The following is a 21,119-nucleotide window of genomic DNA, read 5'->3' on the forward strand; positions in this document are numbered from 1 at the left end:
GCAATTGTGAGAGTGCTACCTTGAAAGAATACTAGGTAGTACCAGAAAACAGAACTTCTCAATAAACTAGAAAGAAAATTCCACATTAACTCTATTGTACCCACTTGGATTTCCAGAAAACTTCCTATAGAAAAAAAAGGAAATTAATAAAGCTTATTTGTCTATTCACAATTCTACAACTAAATAATCTTTATCATATAATAAAATGCCATAGAAAAATAATTTAGGAATGTAGCTATGTTTTTAAACAAAACAGTGATATACAACCTTTGATAGTGTATTTTTTAAAAAAAGATAATGTAGCAATGTGATACATTTATACTGAATCACTTGTGGGGAAAAAGTTAATGTCTGCTGCATTAGACAAGAGAGCTATCTATAGAAAAAGAGGTAAAAAATTTGATGGTAAGGGTGAAGATTTAAAAAAACAATTAACTTGGCTTTGTAAATTAAGGGAATCAAGTTTGGGAATGTTTTCCATGAATAAATAAATTATTTATTAAGAAACAACAGAATTTGATGAACAAAGGTAAATTGACTAGAACCTTATTATCCTGATATAGAACATCGGAATTTAGTTGATCAAATTAATCTTGAAGTATGATTTAAAATATAATATAGAGCATTTTAAGCTATATTTAAATTTTTAACTACTAAATATGAATATAAAGTTAATCAAAATTTCATAGGAATTTCTTAATGCTACAAGTTAAAATGTAAAAGACAAAATGTATTCCATAATTTATACAACTTTATTTCATACTATAAATTTATTTCCATTTACTAGTCAGTCAACTAATATTTATTAAGTATCTATTATGTGCCTGGCACTATGCTAAACATATAAACTGCTACATTTTGAATTGTTGAAGATAAAAATCTGCATGTTTTTAAAAAATTCATTGTAGTTGGTTGTTTGAATTATCAAAAAATTCTAAAATTACATTCAGACTATTTTCCTACTTTTAAATTATTTTTGCTCTGGAATAAAATGTAACATTCCTGGCAGAAGTTTTATACATGAAATCCTTTATATTTTTCAAACTAATAAGAGTATTCAGACTATTAATCAAATCATATCATACAGGTAAGATTTCTAATAATGTGGTTTTTTTCCTCAAACATTTAAAATTCACAACTTATGAGGGTATTTTTGTTAAAAATAAGATTTCCCTCCAACTACCATTCCAGATAAAATTGGTTGATTTTTTTTAAAAAAATTAAATCACTAAATAGCATCAATAGTAATAGAAATTTTGTTTCAATAGAAATTAAAGATTAATAAAGATTAAAGTTATAATATACAGAAAATTCAAAATATCTTAAAACATTTTATTAATACTTCATTTTATTTACAGGTTCACTACCCAAATTTATAGGGCTAATGCTTGCAAGATCAAAGTTCAATTATCATTTGGGAAATAATTTTTAAAATATGATTTTAAGAAGTCTTTTAATGTATAAGATTTCATTTTCAACATTAAAATACATATATATGAAAGACAGCATTAAAATGCTTTATTATTAAAAACACTGAGTTGTTAATGCAAATGGATAAAAGATGTACAATAAAATATTCTTTCATAGTATTTACAATTGTACTAAAATCATATAAAGACAAAGAATGAGATTATGTGTACATAATAGGAAAAAAATCACTAACTGTCATCAGAGGAAGATCTGGGTACTTCCAAAAAGTTCATAATTAAAAATTGGACAAAGCAATAAATACCAAAATGGGGTTTGGGAACCAAAGGAAAGGGAAGAGTACTTCTTTTAAAGTCTTTTTAAGTTGCGCTTGCTCTGAGCACTTCCTGGAAGAGCATCTTTTTTATTTCGTGGCTTTGCAGATCTACTGCTACATTCTTCTGCCCCATGGTATGTACATAGACACAACACACAAAAGTCAAAACCACAGGCTTCTCGACTGCACAGTCCCCGTTTCTTAATTGGTTGATACTTAGCAGGGGACTGGCACCTTGGACAAGGTTTTAATGCTTCATCAATAAAAAGTGTTTTGGCCACCTGTGGTAGAAGCAAACACACTGAATCCTACAGTTCTGAGTCAAAAATCACTATCTCCAGTTCTATAAATATTTCCTTTTAATAATGGGTTATAGATACTCACCTTAACATACTCTTCCTGTTTGCTAGGTAACTGAGTAACAGAGCAGCATTCTTTGGGCGTTAAAATTTGTCCCCAAGGAGATGGTGTTGAAATCTCTTCTTTTTGAGAACCAGGTGTTCTAGCTTGAGCCTGCACAGATCTCAGAGCTGATCTGTTTAAAAGATTGAGCCTTGTTGCAGCATCCTCGACACATAATATATTCCCCTGTTGGAGGAGGATAAGATGGGCTCTTACAACAGTTAATACCTAGGGAGGCCCAGGAGAGTAACTCTCTGGTACAAAGCATATTTGTCTTTTTCAGTGTTATTTTTTTGGCATTAAGTTTTTCCCTTGTACACCTACTCCTAAGCTAATGCTTTTGTAAGTTGTATATTTTTGCAACTAACATTTTAGTTTTTAAAGCTAAGGCACAAATAATTTTTTTTCTAAATTTTAAACCCAAAATATTGTTAAATGAGAATTCTAAAGTTAGCATAATTTGCAATCTTCTATTGAACTGAGAGCCTAAGAACTAATAAATCTTCAGGAAGCTTGCTACCAAATACTTTGGAATTCTTTGAAGACATCTCATTTAGCAACAAGTCATGAGAATAATAGGCCTAGTGAGACCATAAAACTCAATAGCTTAGATTGGCCTTTGCCAATACCTGGTGCTAGTTCATTTTTATAGTTCCTGTCAAGTTTTTAAAAGCTTTGATAAAGTAAAAGAAAAAAAAAACCCAACTTCCATTTGAACTGAAAACCCTTTCATGAGTTAAATATACTGATGAAAAAAACTCTGAACAAGTAATTTTTATGAACCTAAAGAACTATCAAATGTATTGGGGAAATGTTAGCAAAACTTTTTACAAATTAATCCATCCTTTTAACGAACTAATCCATCAATTATTTTAAAAAATTAATAGCCAACCTAAATAAATTTTATCTATTTCATTGCCAAGAATGTAATGGAAAAACCACATGAGACAGCAACATGTGTGTGCATATGCATGTGTGCGTGCACACAAAAACAAACCCCATGGTTTAACACATTGTGCCATTACACAAACATTATTTAGTGAATCATGAAAGGAGAAACTATTTTAATTTTAATTCATAGTCTATATTTCTAAGAATTACACAAGTTTTTAGGCAATAAACTGTTTAGACAGTAACAACTGTTAAAACTCCCAAGTATCACATCTTTAACCAAAGACTGAGTGAGCATACTATTAGATTTGAATCTCAGAAAAAACTTAAATTCTAACTATAAATAAAACCTAAATCCCAAAGGCAATAATTGGAAGGATGAATGACAAGTTCTTCTTGGAGTGACAGGGGAGTTGGTCTCATTATATAGAGAGAAGAAAGAAGAAAATATCATTAGATTCTAGGTCGTCTCATATTGAAGTACTTTTGAAAATCATTGAAAAAAGATCTCTGTAGTGGCTAGAAACTGGAACTTGAAGGAATGCCCACCAATTGGAGAATGGCTGAATAAATAGTGGTGTATGAATGTTATAGAATATTATTGTTCTATAAGAAATGACCAGCAGGATGAATACAGACAGGCTTGGAGAGACATACACGAACTGATGCTAAGTGAAATGAGCAGAACCAGGAGATCATTACACACTTCAACAACAATACTACATGATGATCAGTTCTGATGGACGTGGCTCTCTTCAACAATGAGAGGATCCAAATCAGTTCCAATTGATCTGTAATGAACAGAACCAGCTACACCCAGAGAAAGAACACTGGGAAATGAATATGGACCACAACATAACATTTCCACTCTTTTCTGTTATTGTTGGCTTGCATTTTTGTTTTTTCTTCTGTTTTTACCTTCTTTCTAAATCCAATCTTTCCTGTGCAACAAGATAACTGTATAAATATGTGTACATATATTATATTTAACAGATACTTTAACCTATTTAACATGTATGAGACTACCTGCCATCTAGGGGAGGGGGTAAGGGGAAGAAGGGGAAAAGTTGGAGCAAAAGTTTTGCAAGGGTCAATGTTGAAAAATTACCCATGCATATGTTTTATATATAAAAATCCATAATAAAAAATAAAATTTAAAAAAAAGAAAAAAGATTCTTGTCAAGATAATTGCAGCTCACACACCCACATCTATTGCAGTTGATGAGGAGATAGAGATTTTCTTTTTTTTTTTTTTAATTTTATTTTATTTAATAATAACTTTGTATTGACAGAATCCATGCCAGGATAATTTTTACACGACATTATCCCTTGCAATCACTTATGTTTCGTTTTTTCCCCTCCCTCCCCCCCCCCCCCAAGATGGCAAGCAGTCCTATATATGTTGAATATGTTGCAGTATATCCTAGATACAATACATATTTGCAGAACCGAACAGTTCTCCCGCTGCACAGGGAGAATTGGATTCAGAAGGTAAAAATAACTCGGGAAGAAAATCAAAAATGCAAATAGTTCACATTCATTTCCCAGTATTCCTTCTTTGGGTGTAGCTGTTTCTGTCCATCATTTCTCCAATGAAACTCAGTTAAGTCTCTTTGTCAGAGAAATCCACTTCCATCAGAATACATCCTCATACAATATCGTTGTCGAAGTGTATAATGATCTCCTGGTTCTGCTCATCTCACTTAGCATCAGTCCATGTAGGTCGGAGATGGAGATTTTCAATGAAGTAATTTTGTAAGACCCTTCAAATTAAATAAAAATGCCAATATTCAGTGACTCTAAGGTACTTGATAACCATGGAGAGAAGGCGAGGCAATGAAAACATATTTTGGAAAATACAACTAAGAATGAAACTAGAAGGAAGGAAAATGGAATAGTACATGAAGGAGGAATCAGGAAGTAGAAATTGCACTTAAAAAAAAGAATAACTGAACTATAAGTTCTGGGCCTAGAGTCAGGAAAACATGAGTTCAAATCTTGCCTCAGACTAGCTTGCTAGCTGTGTGACCCTGGGCAAGTCACTTAACCCTGTTTGCGCCCCATTTTTCTTATCTGCAAAATAAGCTGCAGAAAGAAGTGGCAAATCACTCCAGTATCTTTGCCAAGAAAACCCCAAGTGGGGGTTATAAAGAGTTAAGCATGATTCAAATGACTAACAACATCTGGACTATGAATGAAATCCATGTAGATCCTGATAAAATTTTGAGGGCATTTAAGGTTCTGAAGGATCTGAAAGAAAAAAAGTAAGAACAACAAATGCTTGGGAAAAAATCACAAATTTTGTAACTATCCCTCCCCAAAAGAAAGGGAATTGAGAAAATAATCACTGATACAAATGTTTATGTTTTATTTAACATGTATGGGAGTACCTGCCATCTAGAGGAGGGGTGGGGGAAAGGATGGGAAAAGTTGGAACAGAAGATTTTGCAAGGGTCAATGTTGAAAAATTACCCATGCATATGTTTTGTAAATAAAAAGCTATAATAATAAAAAACCAAATATTGATGTTTTCATCTCTATAAAACGTTTTTGAGCTCAATCTATACATATATTGAAGTTATTCTTAATATATAAGAAGAGAACAAGCAGAGTTTTACAAATAATCTTCTATCCAGACCACATCTTTACACATCCAATTGACCAGGAGCCACAGAAAATATCAAAATGCCGTATTTTGTCTGTTGATTCAATGGAGCAAATACATCCTTAAAAAGCCCTTCTTCCAAAAAGGTATCTCCCTTGCATATGCTGATGTCATATAAAATTCCTTCAAATACCTAACAGTTAACATAATGTTCAATAATTCTAACAAATGAGATAAACATTTTCTCATCAAAGGTGTTTGCTAGTGTTTTCAAGGATGTCTAGTACTAAAATTCAAGTGAAAGAAGGCTTTTCTCTATAAAGTCATCTATCTACTCCTGCTTGTGAATGAAATTATGTTCTGATTGTACAAAAACCCAGAAAATTACAGAGTCTCTTAAATGAAATCCACAATTACTCAAAAGCATTTGGTCTAATTGGAGTTGTTATTCAATTTGTTTCCAAAGTGTCTGACTTTTAGCAATCCCTTTTGGGGTTTTCTTGGTAAAGATACTGTAATGATTTTGTCATTTCCTTCTTCAATTCATTTTACATATGTGAAAACTGAGGCAAAATAGAATATAGGAACTTGCCCAGGGTCATGCATTTGAGCCCAGATTTGAACTCAGAAAGGTGAGTCTTCCTGATTCAGGCACAGACACTTTTATCCAATACCACCTAGCTGCCCTTGGTCTAATCATCTACACAGGGGAAAAAAGTGGATGAAATGCCCAGACTATGATATGCAATTAGGGACAACCCATAAACCTGGGCCATCAGTACATATATCTTAAGACAGATACTGTAGAAGCATAATCAACAAGGTCTGGAATTAAATAGGAGGAAGAAAGCTGGCCAGATTTTATTTGAAAATATGCAAAATGCTTTTAATGATGCCCAACTTCTGTTTGAAATAAAGGTCCACTTTTTTAACCCCAGTATTTTCACAGAATTATATTTAATATCAGTTGTAACAGAAAGCTTCTGGATTTGAACAGGGCAATTTGAATATTTGCCCTATTTGAATAGGGCAGAGGTTCTCAAACTTTTGTTTCTAGTATCTTTACACTATTAAAAATTCTTGAGGATCTGTCCAAAGAGTTTTTGTTTATGTGGGTTATATTAATAGATATTTACACATTAGAAATAAAAACTATGAATTTGTACATCCTCTGAATGGGTTTCAGAGACCACGAGGATTCTCTGGATCCTACTTTTGAGAACGACTGGAATAGGGCAATGACATGGTTAGACTCTTTTTGGAAAATTATTTTGGTAGCTGAGTGGCAGATGAGTTGCAATGGTGAGAGATTTGAGGTGGAAGGGCCAACCAGAAGGTTATCCTAACAGTCTAGGCATGAAGTAGAAATGGCTTGTGCCAGAGTGCTGTATGAGAGGAGAAAAAAGAGCCGTATATGAGAAATGTTGAACATGATCAGATTAAATGTAGATCCAATCTGGTTTAGTCTGATAATGTCTACCTTCATGACATTTCTTATATACAGCTCTTTCTCTTCCTTCATGCACAGGCCATCTTTACTTCATACCTAGGATTATTACGTTAGCCTTCTGTTTGGTCCTTCTACTTCAAATCTCTCCCCCCATTCCAATCCATCTCTCAGCTGCCAAAAATTTTTTTCCTAAAGCAGAACTAACCATGTCATTGTCCCACTCAATAAGCTTCAGGGGCTTTCTAAGCCCTTTGCTCCCTTTCCAATCCTCTTATAACTTGACTCTCCTCCACAAACTCCAATTCAGCTACACAGCTTGTTTCTTGTTTTTCTGGACTTTGCACTAGCTGTGACCAATTCCTGGGATGCTCTCCTTCCTCTTCTAAACCTTCTGGCTCTCTTGTCATCACTCCCCTCAAATTCTACCTACCTTCTGCAGGAGGCCTTTCCCCATTACCCCAGTTGCTAATGCCTTACCTCTAAAATCACCTTCAATTTACATTGTCTATATCATATTTGTACATCATTATTTGCTCATTAAAATGTAAGCTTATGAGCAGACTTGTTTTTGACTTTCTTTGTATTCCCAGCACTTAATACAATGCCTGACATATAAGTGCTTAATAGATAGTTTTTAATTGGCTCATCATCTTCTTCTTCACTCTTGCCCTTATACTAGACAATTTATTGGACTTTGCACACTCTCCTTCCATGACCTTCTCCTCCACTCTATCTAAGCTACCCACAGATAGACATAAAGATGGGATTGCCATATTCTTGATCTTGCTATCACTCCCATTTCCATAATTAAGAACTCCAAAGTTCATTTATTCAAACATGATCTCTTAACATTACATTTCTACTTTGTATTCCTAGACCTATTCTTCTGTAGCATTTCTTCATTGGTCACTACTTTCCCAAATCATCACCGCTTTCTGACCTTATTTTCCTAATCTCATCCTTTTAGTGCAGGGTAAGGAACTTTTTTTTCCCCAAGGACCATTTGTATATTTATAACATTATTCATGGGCCACTCAAAACAACTCAGGGAGTGGGAAGTTGTTGTACCTTGCTTTCAGCTCATCATCACCTGTGTTTGCCTTAGCAAATGATTTTGAGGGCCTTGTATGAGCCCAGACACTCCTCATCTCTACTTTAATCAGTCAGCAGCAAGCATTTATTAAATACTTTCTACATACGAAGCACCACACCAAGAGGCCCAACTCTATACTATCCTGTATTCTCAAATCTCTGACTTGCATTGTCCTATCACCACTCACCCCTTGAGAAATTCCAACCCTGGATTCCTCCCACCAGCCTTATTCCTGGCTTTTACTCAAATGCTGCTGAATAGAGCTGGTGAAAGAGATCCTGATTGGGACCACTGCAAATTCATGTTCTCTATTAAAAATCTTTACTGACTCCAAGCTTCCCATTACAGTAAAGACCCATATTTTCCATGCAAATTCTTGTCTGTGTTTTTATATAACAGTTAAGAGACCTAGAACACCACTGCCTCAGAAGAACTAAAGATGTATACCAGACGAGGGTCAAAGGAAAGGAAAATAAGGATTTATGAGCCAAATGCAATATAACTAATGAGGAACTCTGAAAAACAAATTTAAATGCTGTCAAGAATTTTAAGATAGAAAAAAGATGCACCAGTAATATAGTGAAAGCTAGGGATGACAGGTGGATAGTCAGAGTGTTCCACTGGTAGCTTCATTATATTGGGAGAGTCGAGTACTTCACTTCATACTTTATGAAAATAAAAATCATCTACTTTGAATTCTCTCTTTGCAACTTCACCATATCTCACAATCCCCTTGATACCCTTTTCCAGTTCTCTAGTCCCTGAAGAACAGGTGGCTCTTCTCATCACTAAATTCAACTCCTTTACCTTTAACCCCTGATCCCATACCCTTTTATCTTCTTTAACAGATTGTTTCCAATATCATCTTTCCTTTCTTCCTGTAATTCAATTAACTTTTCCTTTAAGTACTTGTTCTAATCGGCAAATCGCTCCAGTATTTTTGCCAAGAAAACATCACATGGAATTGAAATGATTGAATGCCGATAGTGACAGATTCTGTGCCATTTAATGTGAGAGCATGTATATTTAATACTAATATAATTTCATTACTTGCTATACTTTTAAGCATAACATGATTTCATTACTTTTATATTTTTAAACAAGATCTGTTTTTACCATTTTCTTGTCTGTCATAAAAAAATTAATACCTGGCTTTTTTTTTTATTCACCTAATACAGAATAGATTTAACTCCAGTACCATTTTCCATTCTGTGCAAATCTTTTATGTTCACAGTTTCAGTATGGTTTTGTCTGACTTCTTGTTACTTGAATGCTTATTGGTCATTTTTATACATTTTTTTCTTTGACATGGCAGTTCTGGACTTTGGGTATGACATTTCATATCCAAAATGTTTTCAATCAAGTGTTTCTTTCTAGAATTGGCCGCTGTATTTTTTTTTTAATTTCATTATGTCACCTGCTTCTAAAAAAAATCCCTTGATGATATATCCTAAGGACTCCTGAATCTTACCTTCTGACCTGTGGTTGCACCCTAAAGCCCAATAAGTCTTTCCATTCATTTGATGGCTAGACTTTTTGGTATGTATTCCCTTCCCTTTTAGAATACGAGTTCCTTGAAAGCAGGGATACCTCCCTTTTCTATTTGTATTCTGAGTTTTTGTAACAATGCTGATCACATAATAAAGACTTATGTATCTTCTAAACTCTAGTTGCCCATCTCCAATTGTCTATTGGATATTTTGAACTTGACATTAGTATCTCAAGACAATTATGTCTTAGAGCTCTTTACCTCCTTCCCTCCCCCAAGTTCATTTGCATTCCAAACTTCCCTATTTATCTCTAGTTTTCCAGTCACTCTGGCTCACAATCTTGGTGTCCTACTCAACCCTTCACTGTTCCTTAACTCACATATTCAATGAACTTGTCTTGTCATTTCCACCTTTTACAACATCTGGCTTTCTCATCATTGCTTATCATAGAGCACTCCATCTGTCATTTCCATAGCTTTCAGTGGTTGTTCTCTAAACCTGCAATGCACTATTTCCTCACCTCTGCCTCTCAAAATCTGTACCCTCTTCAAGACTCACCTCTAATGCCACTTTCTACATGATTGCTGATATCCCTAGTTGGTAGTGCCTCTGTTCCAAAATTATTTTGTATCAATTACATATGTATGTGTTTTTTCTCCCAAGTTGATTGCTAACTCCTTTAGATCAGGAACTATTTATTTATTTTCGTTTTCAATAAATGCATGTTGATAGATTCATTGTTTTGGTTCACTCAATGGAAAAACATCCAACTAGCATTGCATAGGTACAAAATGCTAAATAATTATAAAAGTATACACAAATGCTTTTTTGGAAACAAAGATATTTATTGGGTAGCGGTGCAGTGGATAGAGAGCCAGGCCTGGAATCAGGAAGGCTTGAGTTCAAGTCTCACTTCAGATACCTAAACTAGCTATGTGTCCCTGGGCAAATCATTTATTCCTGTTTGCCTCAGTTTCCTCATCTATAAAATGAGCTGGAGAAGGAAATATGGGGTCATGAAAAGTTGAACATGATTGAAGCAACTGTACAAAAATTAATATTATACTGTTGGGGGCAGCTAGGTAGTGTGGCGGATAGAGCACCAGCCCTAAAGTCAGGAGGATCTGGGTTCAAATCTGGCCTCAGACACTTAACATTTCCTATCTCTGTGTGATCCTGGGCAAGTCATTTAACCTAAACTGCCTCAGGAAAATATAAATTCATATATATATATATATATATATATATATATATATATATATATATATATATAATACTAAGTGTCTTTTGTGGATCTGGTAGAAGTACTGTTAGGCAAAATAAATATAAAAGTCAATGCTGGATATACAAAGATTAAAGTTATCAAGGAAAAAATTGATATATATTATTGCAAAAACTGCATGCTGTATATAATTTAAGAATTGATGGGTTAAATTATTTAAAAGCCACTTTAGAAAAAGCAAAAAAAAATTCCATTACCTTGGAATCTGTCTTCAATTGTTGCATATAAATTTTCCTTCTTTGATTTGCTTTTTTATCTTGCGTAACAATTTCACGCCAATTTTTGCTTACTCTCCAAACACTATAACAAAAAGAGAAATCCTTAAATTTTAAGAAATCCACAGGATTAAAATTAAAGTATTCTAGAATAAATATTTTAGTCATTTGTAGTATCCTACAGTATCTATTATAAATTTTGTATAAAAAAAGAAAATATTCTTTCACAACCACCATAACCAACAGCAATTTTATGTAATGTCTCATGGTTTACAAAATTCTTTATAATAAGTACTATCTTATTTGATCCTCCCAATCCTATGAAGTAATTGAAATTTTTATCTCCATTTTACAAAGGAAAAAATTGACTCTCAGAGAAGCTAAGTGACTGACTTGCTCAGGGTTACCCAATGAATGTCAGGGTTGGGACTTGAACCCAAGTTTCTCATCAAATGTCCTCACTCTTTTTCACTATGTCATTGCTGTATGAAGGCCTGTCTACTGGGGGGGAAAAAGCATAACAATACCATATATACAAGACAGTATAATTCATGGTTACTATTTATAATCTTGACACTTTGTTTAAAATGATTAATAACAATGGTATGTACCATTATGTTATTAGTTATTATGTGCTCCAAGAAGAGGTACTTTTTTGCTTTCTTGATTGTATCTGCACTGCTTAGTGCTTAGTGCTTCATAAAAGCATCTTAATTCATTCATCCATTCTGTGAAGAGCTAATGAAGCTTATTGTTTGGATAATGAAAAGATGCTAATATTTTGCTGGCTGGCATGGACTCAAAGATACATTTGCTTTAATGATGGCAATCACCAGGGACCAAGATTGCAAGCTCTGAAAGCCTTTTTAAAATTTACCCTGGTATTAGTTATCATGATCTAGATATTTAGTTCATATTAGCCTAACTACCAAAAGAATGATTGACAAAAGAGAATTTCAATTTATTAAATGACTTTAATACTGCCAAGTGAAAACACTGATGCCTGGTCAACAAATTTTCTTCCTTATAATAAATAACATTCATATAGCACTTTTCATATATTATTTCATTGGATCTTCACAATGGCAATGAAAATGGATGTTATCATGATTCCTGTTTTATAAATGAGGAAACAGACTGGGTAAGTTTAAGTAACTTGTCTAGTTTCACACAGCTAATAAGTACTAAGTAGGATTTGAACAATGATTCTCCTCTTGATGTTAAAAATCCAGACTTCTATTCTTTCACCTGTTGCCTAATTTTTAAAAAATGCTGTTCTTCAGTTGGACATTCTCCAATTGGCAGAGATATTTATCAAGGCAAACTAATAAATTCTGTTTTATAAATTAAGTCTCCTGGGAGTTTGGATAGTATAAAAAGAAACAGCATAGCACAATCAGGAAGGCCTGGGTTTATTTAAGGTCTCTGATGCAAACTAGTTGTAGAACTATGGAAAAATAACTTAACAAAGCACTTTTTAGTGTTCCAGGTACCTTCCTAAAATGATAAAATTATGTAACTAATCATTGGTAAGAGTTTTCATAAAGGGAGTTTTTTCACCAATGAAATCACAGATCCAGACCAAAAAAGAAAAAAAGAAAAGAAAAAAAAAAAAAAAAAAGAAATCTATTTGGAAAATTTCATGATCATCAAATATCACCAAAGTACCACCACAAAGTTTTCAGAATATCTGATGCTGAATTTTTTCAAAGATTTAAATTTATCCATTTTAAACATTTAAACACACATTCACTTTTTAGAAAGGAAAGATTTGTTAATGATGCCTATATTTCATAAAAATGAATATGAAACATCTTTTGCTTACTCTCCAAAGATTCGGAGAAGGGGTCACAATTTATTGATTTTATATATATATATATATTCCATTATCCATCTCCCCCATATGTACATATACACACATATATATAGTGAATATATATATATATATATTCCATTATCCATCTCCCCCATATGTACATATACACACATATATATAGTGAATAGAATTTTAAGTTCACATAAGTAACAGATTAATGAGCACACATTTGTATACTCAAAGAAAATGAGACATAACTTGTAAATTCAGGAAGCTGAGATATCATGAACCAAAATACCAGGTATTAGTTTTACAAAAAATCCATAAGGACTAAATATTAAGAAAAAAATAATTTTAGAATAGTAATTGCTTTCTTATTAATAATTTAGATTGTTACTTCTCAGGGAGAAAGTCAGAATTATGCCAATAATTATGATACTAGTCCCCACTGGAAGCACTCTGATTTTTGGCTCTTTTTTCTCCTTCCAAATTAAGAGATCATTTTCTATTTAAGAAGGAATGAGGAATACAGGAAAGGGTTGACCAATGAAAGCCTTTTCTGTTTGTAACATGGTCTCCTTGTGATATTTGAATTGGCCTTATTACGTAAATTTTAGTTGCTGTATTTTTTTTAGTTATTGTAGTAATAAGAGGTGATTTATGTTCAAATCTCAACTCTGCTACTTACTATCTGTATGACCTTGGAAAAGTCACTTAACCACTCTATAATTCCTTTTCCTTAGTTGTAAAATGAAGGGGTTGAACTATATGATTTTTAAGACTCATTCCAACTCTGTGTCTATGAATCTAACATTACACATTACACTTCAGCAGAGAAAATAAATACTTCATAATGAACAGAAGTGATCTCTCTGAAGAAAGTAGCCCATTAATAGGTAAGGGTCAAAATGAGTGTCACCACTGATATTGCAATTGTATCAACTCTTTAGCACATCAAGTTTTTTTTTTCTCAATAGTGTTTTATTTTTCTAAATATATGTTAAGGTTTCAACATTTATTTTGTAAGACTTTGTGTTTCAAATTTTTTTTTTCTCTTCCTTCTACCCTCCCCAAAACAGCAAGCAATCATAGGTTAAATATGTAGCATGCCAAGTTCTAATAATCCAAGGAACATACTTCCAAATCATGTTCCAGAGTGAAGATAATACATCTATGTCACAGACTGAGGATCACATCATTAGAAAAGGAATGAATAGAAACTGGTCAGAAAAGTAGATACCAGACTCCTTTCTAGCTCTTACGTAAGTATCTTGGCATAGAAAAATAGGAACTTTTTTTTCAATCACTCCATTAATTATCTTTATCAGTAGTTTAATTTTTCCATGTTTTCTGGTTTAAAAAAAAATAGGCAACTAAGGCAGGGTGGTGCTTAATTTTACAATATTGTTCAGTTGTGTCTTGACTCTTTGAAATGCCATTTGTGAGTTTTCTGGGCAAAGATATTGGAATGGTTTGCCATTTCCTTCTCTAGGTCATATTACACATGAGGAAACTGAGGCAAATAGGATTATTAGTATAATTATTCTCATTTTATAGATGAACCGAAAGCTGAGGGGAGGTAATAATTGTACAGATGCTCAGTGTTAGTGGGAAGATTTAAAATCAGACCTACTATCTTCAGGTTAAGCGTTCTCTCTACTGTACCCTACCCCCTCTTAAGTTGTAATACAAAAGGGAAGAGTAAGTTTTAAATAATAAGAGACGTGCAGTTTCATGTACAGTACTATGTACATGATCTACTATGCACATGCAAATGCCATTCTATTTGGAATGTGTTAAATTCATAAAAAAAATCAATAAGACTGAAAAGAAAGTATAGTAGAAAGAATACTAGTCTGGGAATTATAAGGAAGTCTATATTCTAGCAGAAGTTAAAGTCAAGTCATCATTTAACTTCTCTGATCTCACTGGTAAAATACAGATAATCCATTCATGAGCTACTTACTATGCAGACTGTTATGAAGCTCAAATAAAAAAGCACTATATAAATGTCAACTACTGTTGCTATTTCACTATAAAAATAAATTAGTTTCATCTTTCCCTAGGAATCCTCTGATCTAGGTTAATTAAATAGGAGAAACCCAAGGTTGTAGGGAAGCAAAATATGACATAGTTTATTCTTTAGTGGCAATTCTTTGAGAGATGAGGAGATGGTAATAATGACTATTTGAAAAACAGACTCAACCTCTAGGTATTGATATCCTACGCCTTACAAGAAATCCAAATTTAAGTGAATTCTCCTGCCATTATGTTCTACTCAGACTTGAGTGGGGATAAAGAGTTTTTCTCTAGATTTCCCCAAGACTGGGGGTGATGTGGAAATAAATGATGTGATCAAAGTCATATCCTCTAACCCCTTATTAGAATAAGTCTACTTCTCATAATATTCATTATCTTACTATTTAATAGAATTGATTGCCACCCTCAGGAACTCCTACTCTTCCAAGGGCATATAAACTGAGTTTACCACCGTGGTTCATTTTTGGTCCAAGAGAGCTGGCCAAATGACCATTTCCTTTATTAATAATATGCTAGCATTGTTAATAAATTATTCAGAAAACTATGTCTCTCAAACTTTTAAACATCACATCCCACTATCCTTCAATTTTTTGAGATTCTAAGATACTGATTAAATAACACTATTACTAGGTGAACAACAGAAAAATTCTTATTTACTGTTAGTGAACATTTAATAAAAAAACTTTTTCTTAAGTACAAAAATAAGGTAATCCTAAGACAACAAATTCAAAATTGAAAGGGACCTTAAAAGATCATACTAGTTCAACCTCTATATTTCATCAATAAGTAAGTTTTGAGATAACCCATTTTCTATCACATCCTTCACATGTTATCTTTTCTACATGACCATAACCTTGACTTGCAGTATTTGATAAAGAGTGATCAAATATGATCATACTTAATGTTGGAAAAAGACAATTTGATAATAGTACATGCATTGTAAAGGATGATAAATCAATAGCTTTGTTGGAACAAAATTTACTAGTTGGAAATCCCAAATTTAAATTCTAGGAAATCTCTCCACCTGATACTGATGAAATTGATATACTTACCATATCTGGATAAAATCTCTTTTGTTCTTCAAAATTAGGAAATCTCAAAAATTGAGATGATGCAAAATATCTAAACAGGAACTCTTCTCATCTACACAAATATACTAATTACAAATAACAATGAAAGAGCAGTTTTATGTGATAATCTATTTCATTTCTTACCTGCATAGGTTTTCCACTGTCAAGGCATCTAATACCATGGCAAGAATGTGTTTTAAATTTCTAAATTTTAATTCTGTTAAGATGTCCAGTTTTTCCAGGCCCATCTTCTTGCCAATAAGTCCTGCAAGCACATAATCCAATAAAGATGATTCTTCCCCATCATTCTCTTTTAGACGGCTCCGTATTCCTGTTTGCTGAAACCTTTTCCTTTTGCTTTTCATGATAATCTCATGGACAAGTTGTAAAGCAGGTGTCTTTGATAAATCCTTAAGACCTAAAATCGAATCTCCACTATTATCAATCTGTTCATTTGGAGAAATGCCAGAAGCTATTTTTGCTTTAAAGCCAGAATTCACAAAAGGCTTATCTTCTTCTGTTTCAGATTGTGAACTACGCTCCCGGAGTGTGGATAGTCTTCTCACTCTTCCGACATTTCTTGGTTTTCTCTTTGTGCCCAAAGTCCTCCCAGTCTCCAGGGGTTTCTGAAATAATTCTTGAAAAGAACCCTCATGGTCAGAGAAGGAATCTTGTGACTTATCCAGACCCAGTGAATTAAAACCACTGTCTTTGGGTGTGGAAATATTGTCTATCACCTCAGCTGGGCTATAACCACAAAACTTAATATTTGCTACCAAGTTACTAATTGGGGTTATGTATAGGTCATCATTCGTTTCACAGAGCACTTCACAAGATGATCCCAGCAGCTCAGGGCCTGTAGTCTCTCCATTAATACTTAAAATGCTATCCCCAAAGTCATTGGTGAGAGCATCTGTACTGTTGCTTCCCTGAATTGGAGAAATACACTCAACTTCAAATAGGCTACAGTCACTTTTGGAATCATCAATTGTGGATGTTTTATGCTGAGAAAAAGAAAGTCTCAATTTTTGACTGTTGGAAGTAGCTTCATCTGCTTTTAAAGTACTAGTGGCTACAGGAGTGAAAATGGTTTGCCTTGGAGACTCTTTCAAAGCCTTTTTTGAAACTCTTTCTTCAAAACAGAGGAGTTGGTTCATGGGTAGTGTTGCTGCACAGCTTCCTAAAGAATAGTTTTGCTTGTCAAAATGTTCTGGGTTCCCTCTTGAAACAATATTTGTTATATTCAACCGTCTACGGAAAAAAGTTTTCTTCTTAGTTACTTTTGGAGTTTCACAAAGCTCTGGGATTTCATTTGCTTCTTTCCTGAAAAAAGAGCTAGAGATTTTATTTTCAGTCCGAGAATCCACACAACAGGTCAAACCCAGACTAGAATTTTCAGAGTATTCCCGTGTGGATGGTAATCCTTTTGTAATCTTTTCTATGTTTTCCGTATCAGTATAGTCAAAACTGGAAGCCTTCAGAGAGTCACTGTAGCCACTATCTTGAAATGATGATGTGGATGAGAAGCCTCCAAAGCTGGAGAACTTAAAACTGACATTAGGAGATTCTGCCCCATTTCTTAAAGTCACACTAGCTTCAACTGAGGGACTGTTTGACATCTTCAGAGTCTGGATTTCTGTAAATTCAAAATAAATTTTACCTCCAAAGTGACTGGCTTCCTATGGCATGTGAATACTAATTTGAAGTCATGTAAGATTACTCCAAAATTATGATAAAGCAACCACATTAAATGTAATTAACATATATGATAAAATACTTCATAATGGTGGAATAAGGTTTTCAGTAACAACATCAAGTATTCATATAATGTTTATATAAGTTTATATAAAGTTTATATAAGCTAAAGTTTATAAAGCACTTTATATAAATATGATTTCATTTTACCCTCACAACAACCCTGAAAGATAAATGCTATTATCCTCATTTTGTAAACAAGGAAACTTATAGATGAGGAAATTGAGACAGAGTAACTTGCCCAGGGACACACAGTAAGCATCTGATAGAAATCTTCCTGACTCCAAGTCCAGAACTTTATTCACTGTACTTCCTATCTGACACACCTAATCACAAAATATACATGTTAACCAAAAACAGCATCAGGCATTACTTTCAAAATGTCAATGACAGCCTAAGGACTAATATTTCTAATTACTATACTCCTATAATCGGGCTGAAAAAACTAATCACTAATATTTTTTTGAAAATATTTGTATAATGAAAATAAAATTTGATAGTATTTTTAAACAAAAGGGTAAAGTTGATTTTCTTTTCTTACGATTATGATGATACTGAAATATCCTTCTGACTTACTGTCTCATTTGTGCTGGAGCAACTAGTGATTTCTACCCATTAAATTCTTTACTTAACATTTTTGGAGTTTAAGAGAAATTGCTTTTGGAGTGTGAGAGAAATTGCTTTTGGACAAAATGCTACTTTGTACCTATAAGATGAATCTTGTTTTTTAGGAAAATTGCAAAAGAATCAAGCTGTCATTGGGATGATATTAATTTTTGGTGACTTCAGAAATAGGGTGTCCCCAGAATCTTAGTGCAGTCTGAAGCTTTAATGATGTTGCTGCTAAATAATGTTGAATCAACAAATTAAGTCCAGGAAGACTTATGTTGTAGACATCCTGAGCTTTCTTACCTTCATGCCTTTACTCCTTTCCACCTTCACTTTTTGAAGCTGTACACAATTTTCATGATATTCTTATATGTCATATCCTCCACAAAGTCTTGTGATTTCCTTCCATTTCTTGTTTCTTCTCACCCCACTGACCTGACTTCCCCTTCAGTTCATCATTCCCTAATCCACTTAAATAACTTACATAGTTATCAGTATTTAAATCTCTTTTCCCTATTAGAGTGCAACTTCCAGAGGGCAAAGATATCTTAAATTCCCTATCTTTCTTTAGCATCTAGTACAGAATCCTATACACAGCATCTGTTTTTCTAGAGGACCACCAAATGTATCACAGGAGTGATGCCTTGACTTGCTCATGAATTAGATTTGAGTGAGGCAATCTGCAGTCATCCCAACTCTCTCCTTCAGAGTCAATGATGTCCACTGGCAAGAAAAAGTCAAGCCCAGGATCACATAGCATCTAAGAAATAAAGGAAACCTTTTCCCAACCTTTCTAAACTCTAGTGCCTTCTCTCTCTTAATTACTTCCTATTCATATATATAGTTTGTGCATACGTATTTATTTTCTCCTCATTATATTGGGAGCTTCTTGTTTTCTTTTTTTGTATCCCTAGCATTTAGCAGAGTGCCTGGAACATAGTAAACATTTAATGTTTATTGATTAATAAATGTTTGTTGAAAGACTGAGTTTTACACCATGAGTTTCTAACTTTTAAAATGTAAGGACACATTTTTAACAACAAAAAATTCCAAGTACCTCCACAAAATACTTGTCTTAGTAGTATTTGTTGATTGATAGCACACATAATATGAATTTGTGAATTTCCTGCAATAGTTATATGGTCCTCTGCAGGTCTTTTGCTCATGAGTTGGGAAACACTATTTTCTATATTTAGCAAGATATATTCACTTTCTTTATATATCTTTTCACAAATATGCTTCAATACAAAGGCACTGAATTTAGAATTAGGAGAGTTTAAATGCTATACTTGCTTGCTAAGGATGATAAAGATTTAAACAAGAAACAGGAGATCAAAGTGCATAGGCAATATTTTCATCATTGGCAATCAAAAGCATGGTCAGAAGAAAAAGGACAGATTTGGGAAATGAACAACTAATGAAATCTGAGAATTGGATTTGATTTCTGGAACACACCTTAAAATATAGGAATGTCAGGGTCCTGGCCAGGGATAAAGTATATCTGATCAAGAATGTTAAGAATTTGTCTGGAGTTTTGTGCTAATCAAAAGGGACTTAAGTCAAAAAGAAAGTAAAGTGAAAGGGAGGCAGGGAAGTAGGGAGAAGTAATAGGCAGTGTTGACATATATCCAGCAAAGAGATAAAGAGAATATTTAAAATGTAGGAAGAATGACTAGTACAAGTGGCCAGAGATTTACACTAATAAAACTTTGATTGTTTATACAAATGCACAAAGGAGAGGTAGCAAGCAATGTAAATTAGAGATCATAACCCAAGGAGACAAACTCCATGACTTCATAGGTATAACTGAGACTTGGAGGAATGGAGCCTATAAATGGAAAATGATTCAAAATGTATACCTTATCCAAGCAAAACAAGATAGGCTAAAAAGTTGGGTAGAGAGAGGCAGTATGATATGGCTAAGAAAATATACTCAACAATTTGGAACTCAAAAGCTATCAAACTGTGCATACCCTTTGATCCAGCAGTGTTGCTACTGCGCTTATATCCTAAAGAGATCTTAAAGAAGGGAAAGGGACCTGTATGTGCAAGAATGTTTGTGGCAGCCCTCTTTGTAGTGGCCAGAAACTGGAAACTGAGTGGATGCCCATCAATTGGAAAATGGCTGAATAAATTGTGATATATGAATATTATGGAATATTATTGTTCTGTAAGAAATGACCAACAGGATGATTTCAGAAAGGCCTGGAGAGACTTACATGAACTGATGCTGAGTGAAACGAGCAGGGCCAGGAGATCATTATACACTTCAACAACAATACTCTATGATGTTAAATTCTGATGGACGTGGCCGTCTTCAACAATGAGAGGAACCAATCAGTGCCTATAGAGCAGTAATGAATTGAACCAGCTACACCCAGCAAAAGAACTCTGGGAGATGACTATGAACCATTACATAGAATTCTCAATCCCTCTATTTTTGTCCACCTGCATTTTTGATTTCCTTCATAGGCTAATTGTACAGTATTTCAGAGTCCACTTCTTTTTGTACAGCAAAATAACTGTTTGGACATGTATACTAATATTATATTTAACTTATACTTTAACATATTTAACATGTATTGATCAACCTGCCATCTGGAGGAGGGGATGGGGGGAAGGAGGGGAAAAATTGGAACAAAAGATTTTGCAATTGT

General features: G+C 33.6%; 1 protein-coding gene across 1 annotated transcript; it reads right to left on the reverse strand.

The window, feature by feature from the left end:
• Positions 1-1,317: 1,317 nt before the first annotated feature.
• FBXO43 (F-box protein 43) lies at positions 1,318-18,308 on the reverse strand. Its single transcript, XM_051962329.1, has 4 exons — positions 16,243-18,308; positions 11,155-11,257; positions 2,129-2,332; positions 1,318-2,025 (listed from the first exon to the last, which is right to left on the reverse strand). Exons 1-4 carry the CDS (start codon positions 17,715-17,717, stop codon positions 1,777-1,779), a joined length of 2,031 nt encoding a protein of 676 aa, XP_051818289.1. The 5' UTR covers positions 17,718-18,308; the 3' UTR covers positions 1,318-1,776.
• Positions 18,309-21,119: the final 2,811 nt, after the last annotated feature.

This window comes from Antechinus flavipes, chromosome 1 (genome assembly GCF_016432865.1).
Source record: "Antechinus flavipes isolate AdamAnt ecotype Samford, QLD, Australia chromosome 1, AdamAnt_v2, whole genome shotgun sequence".
Taxonomy (NCBI): Eukaryota; Metazoa; Chordata; class Mammalia; order Dasyuromorphia; family Dasyuridae; genus Antechinus; species Antechinus flavipes.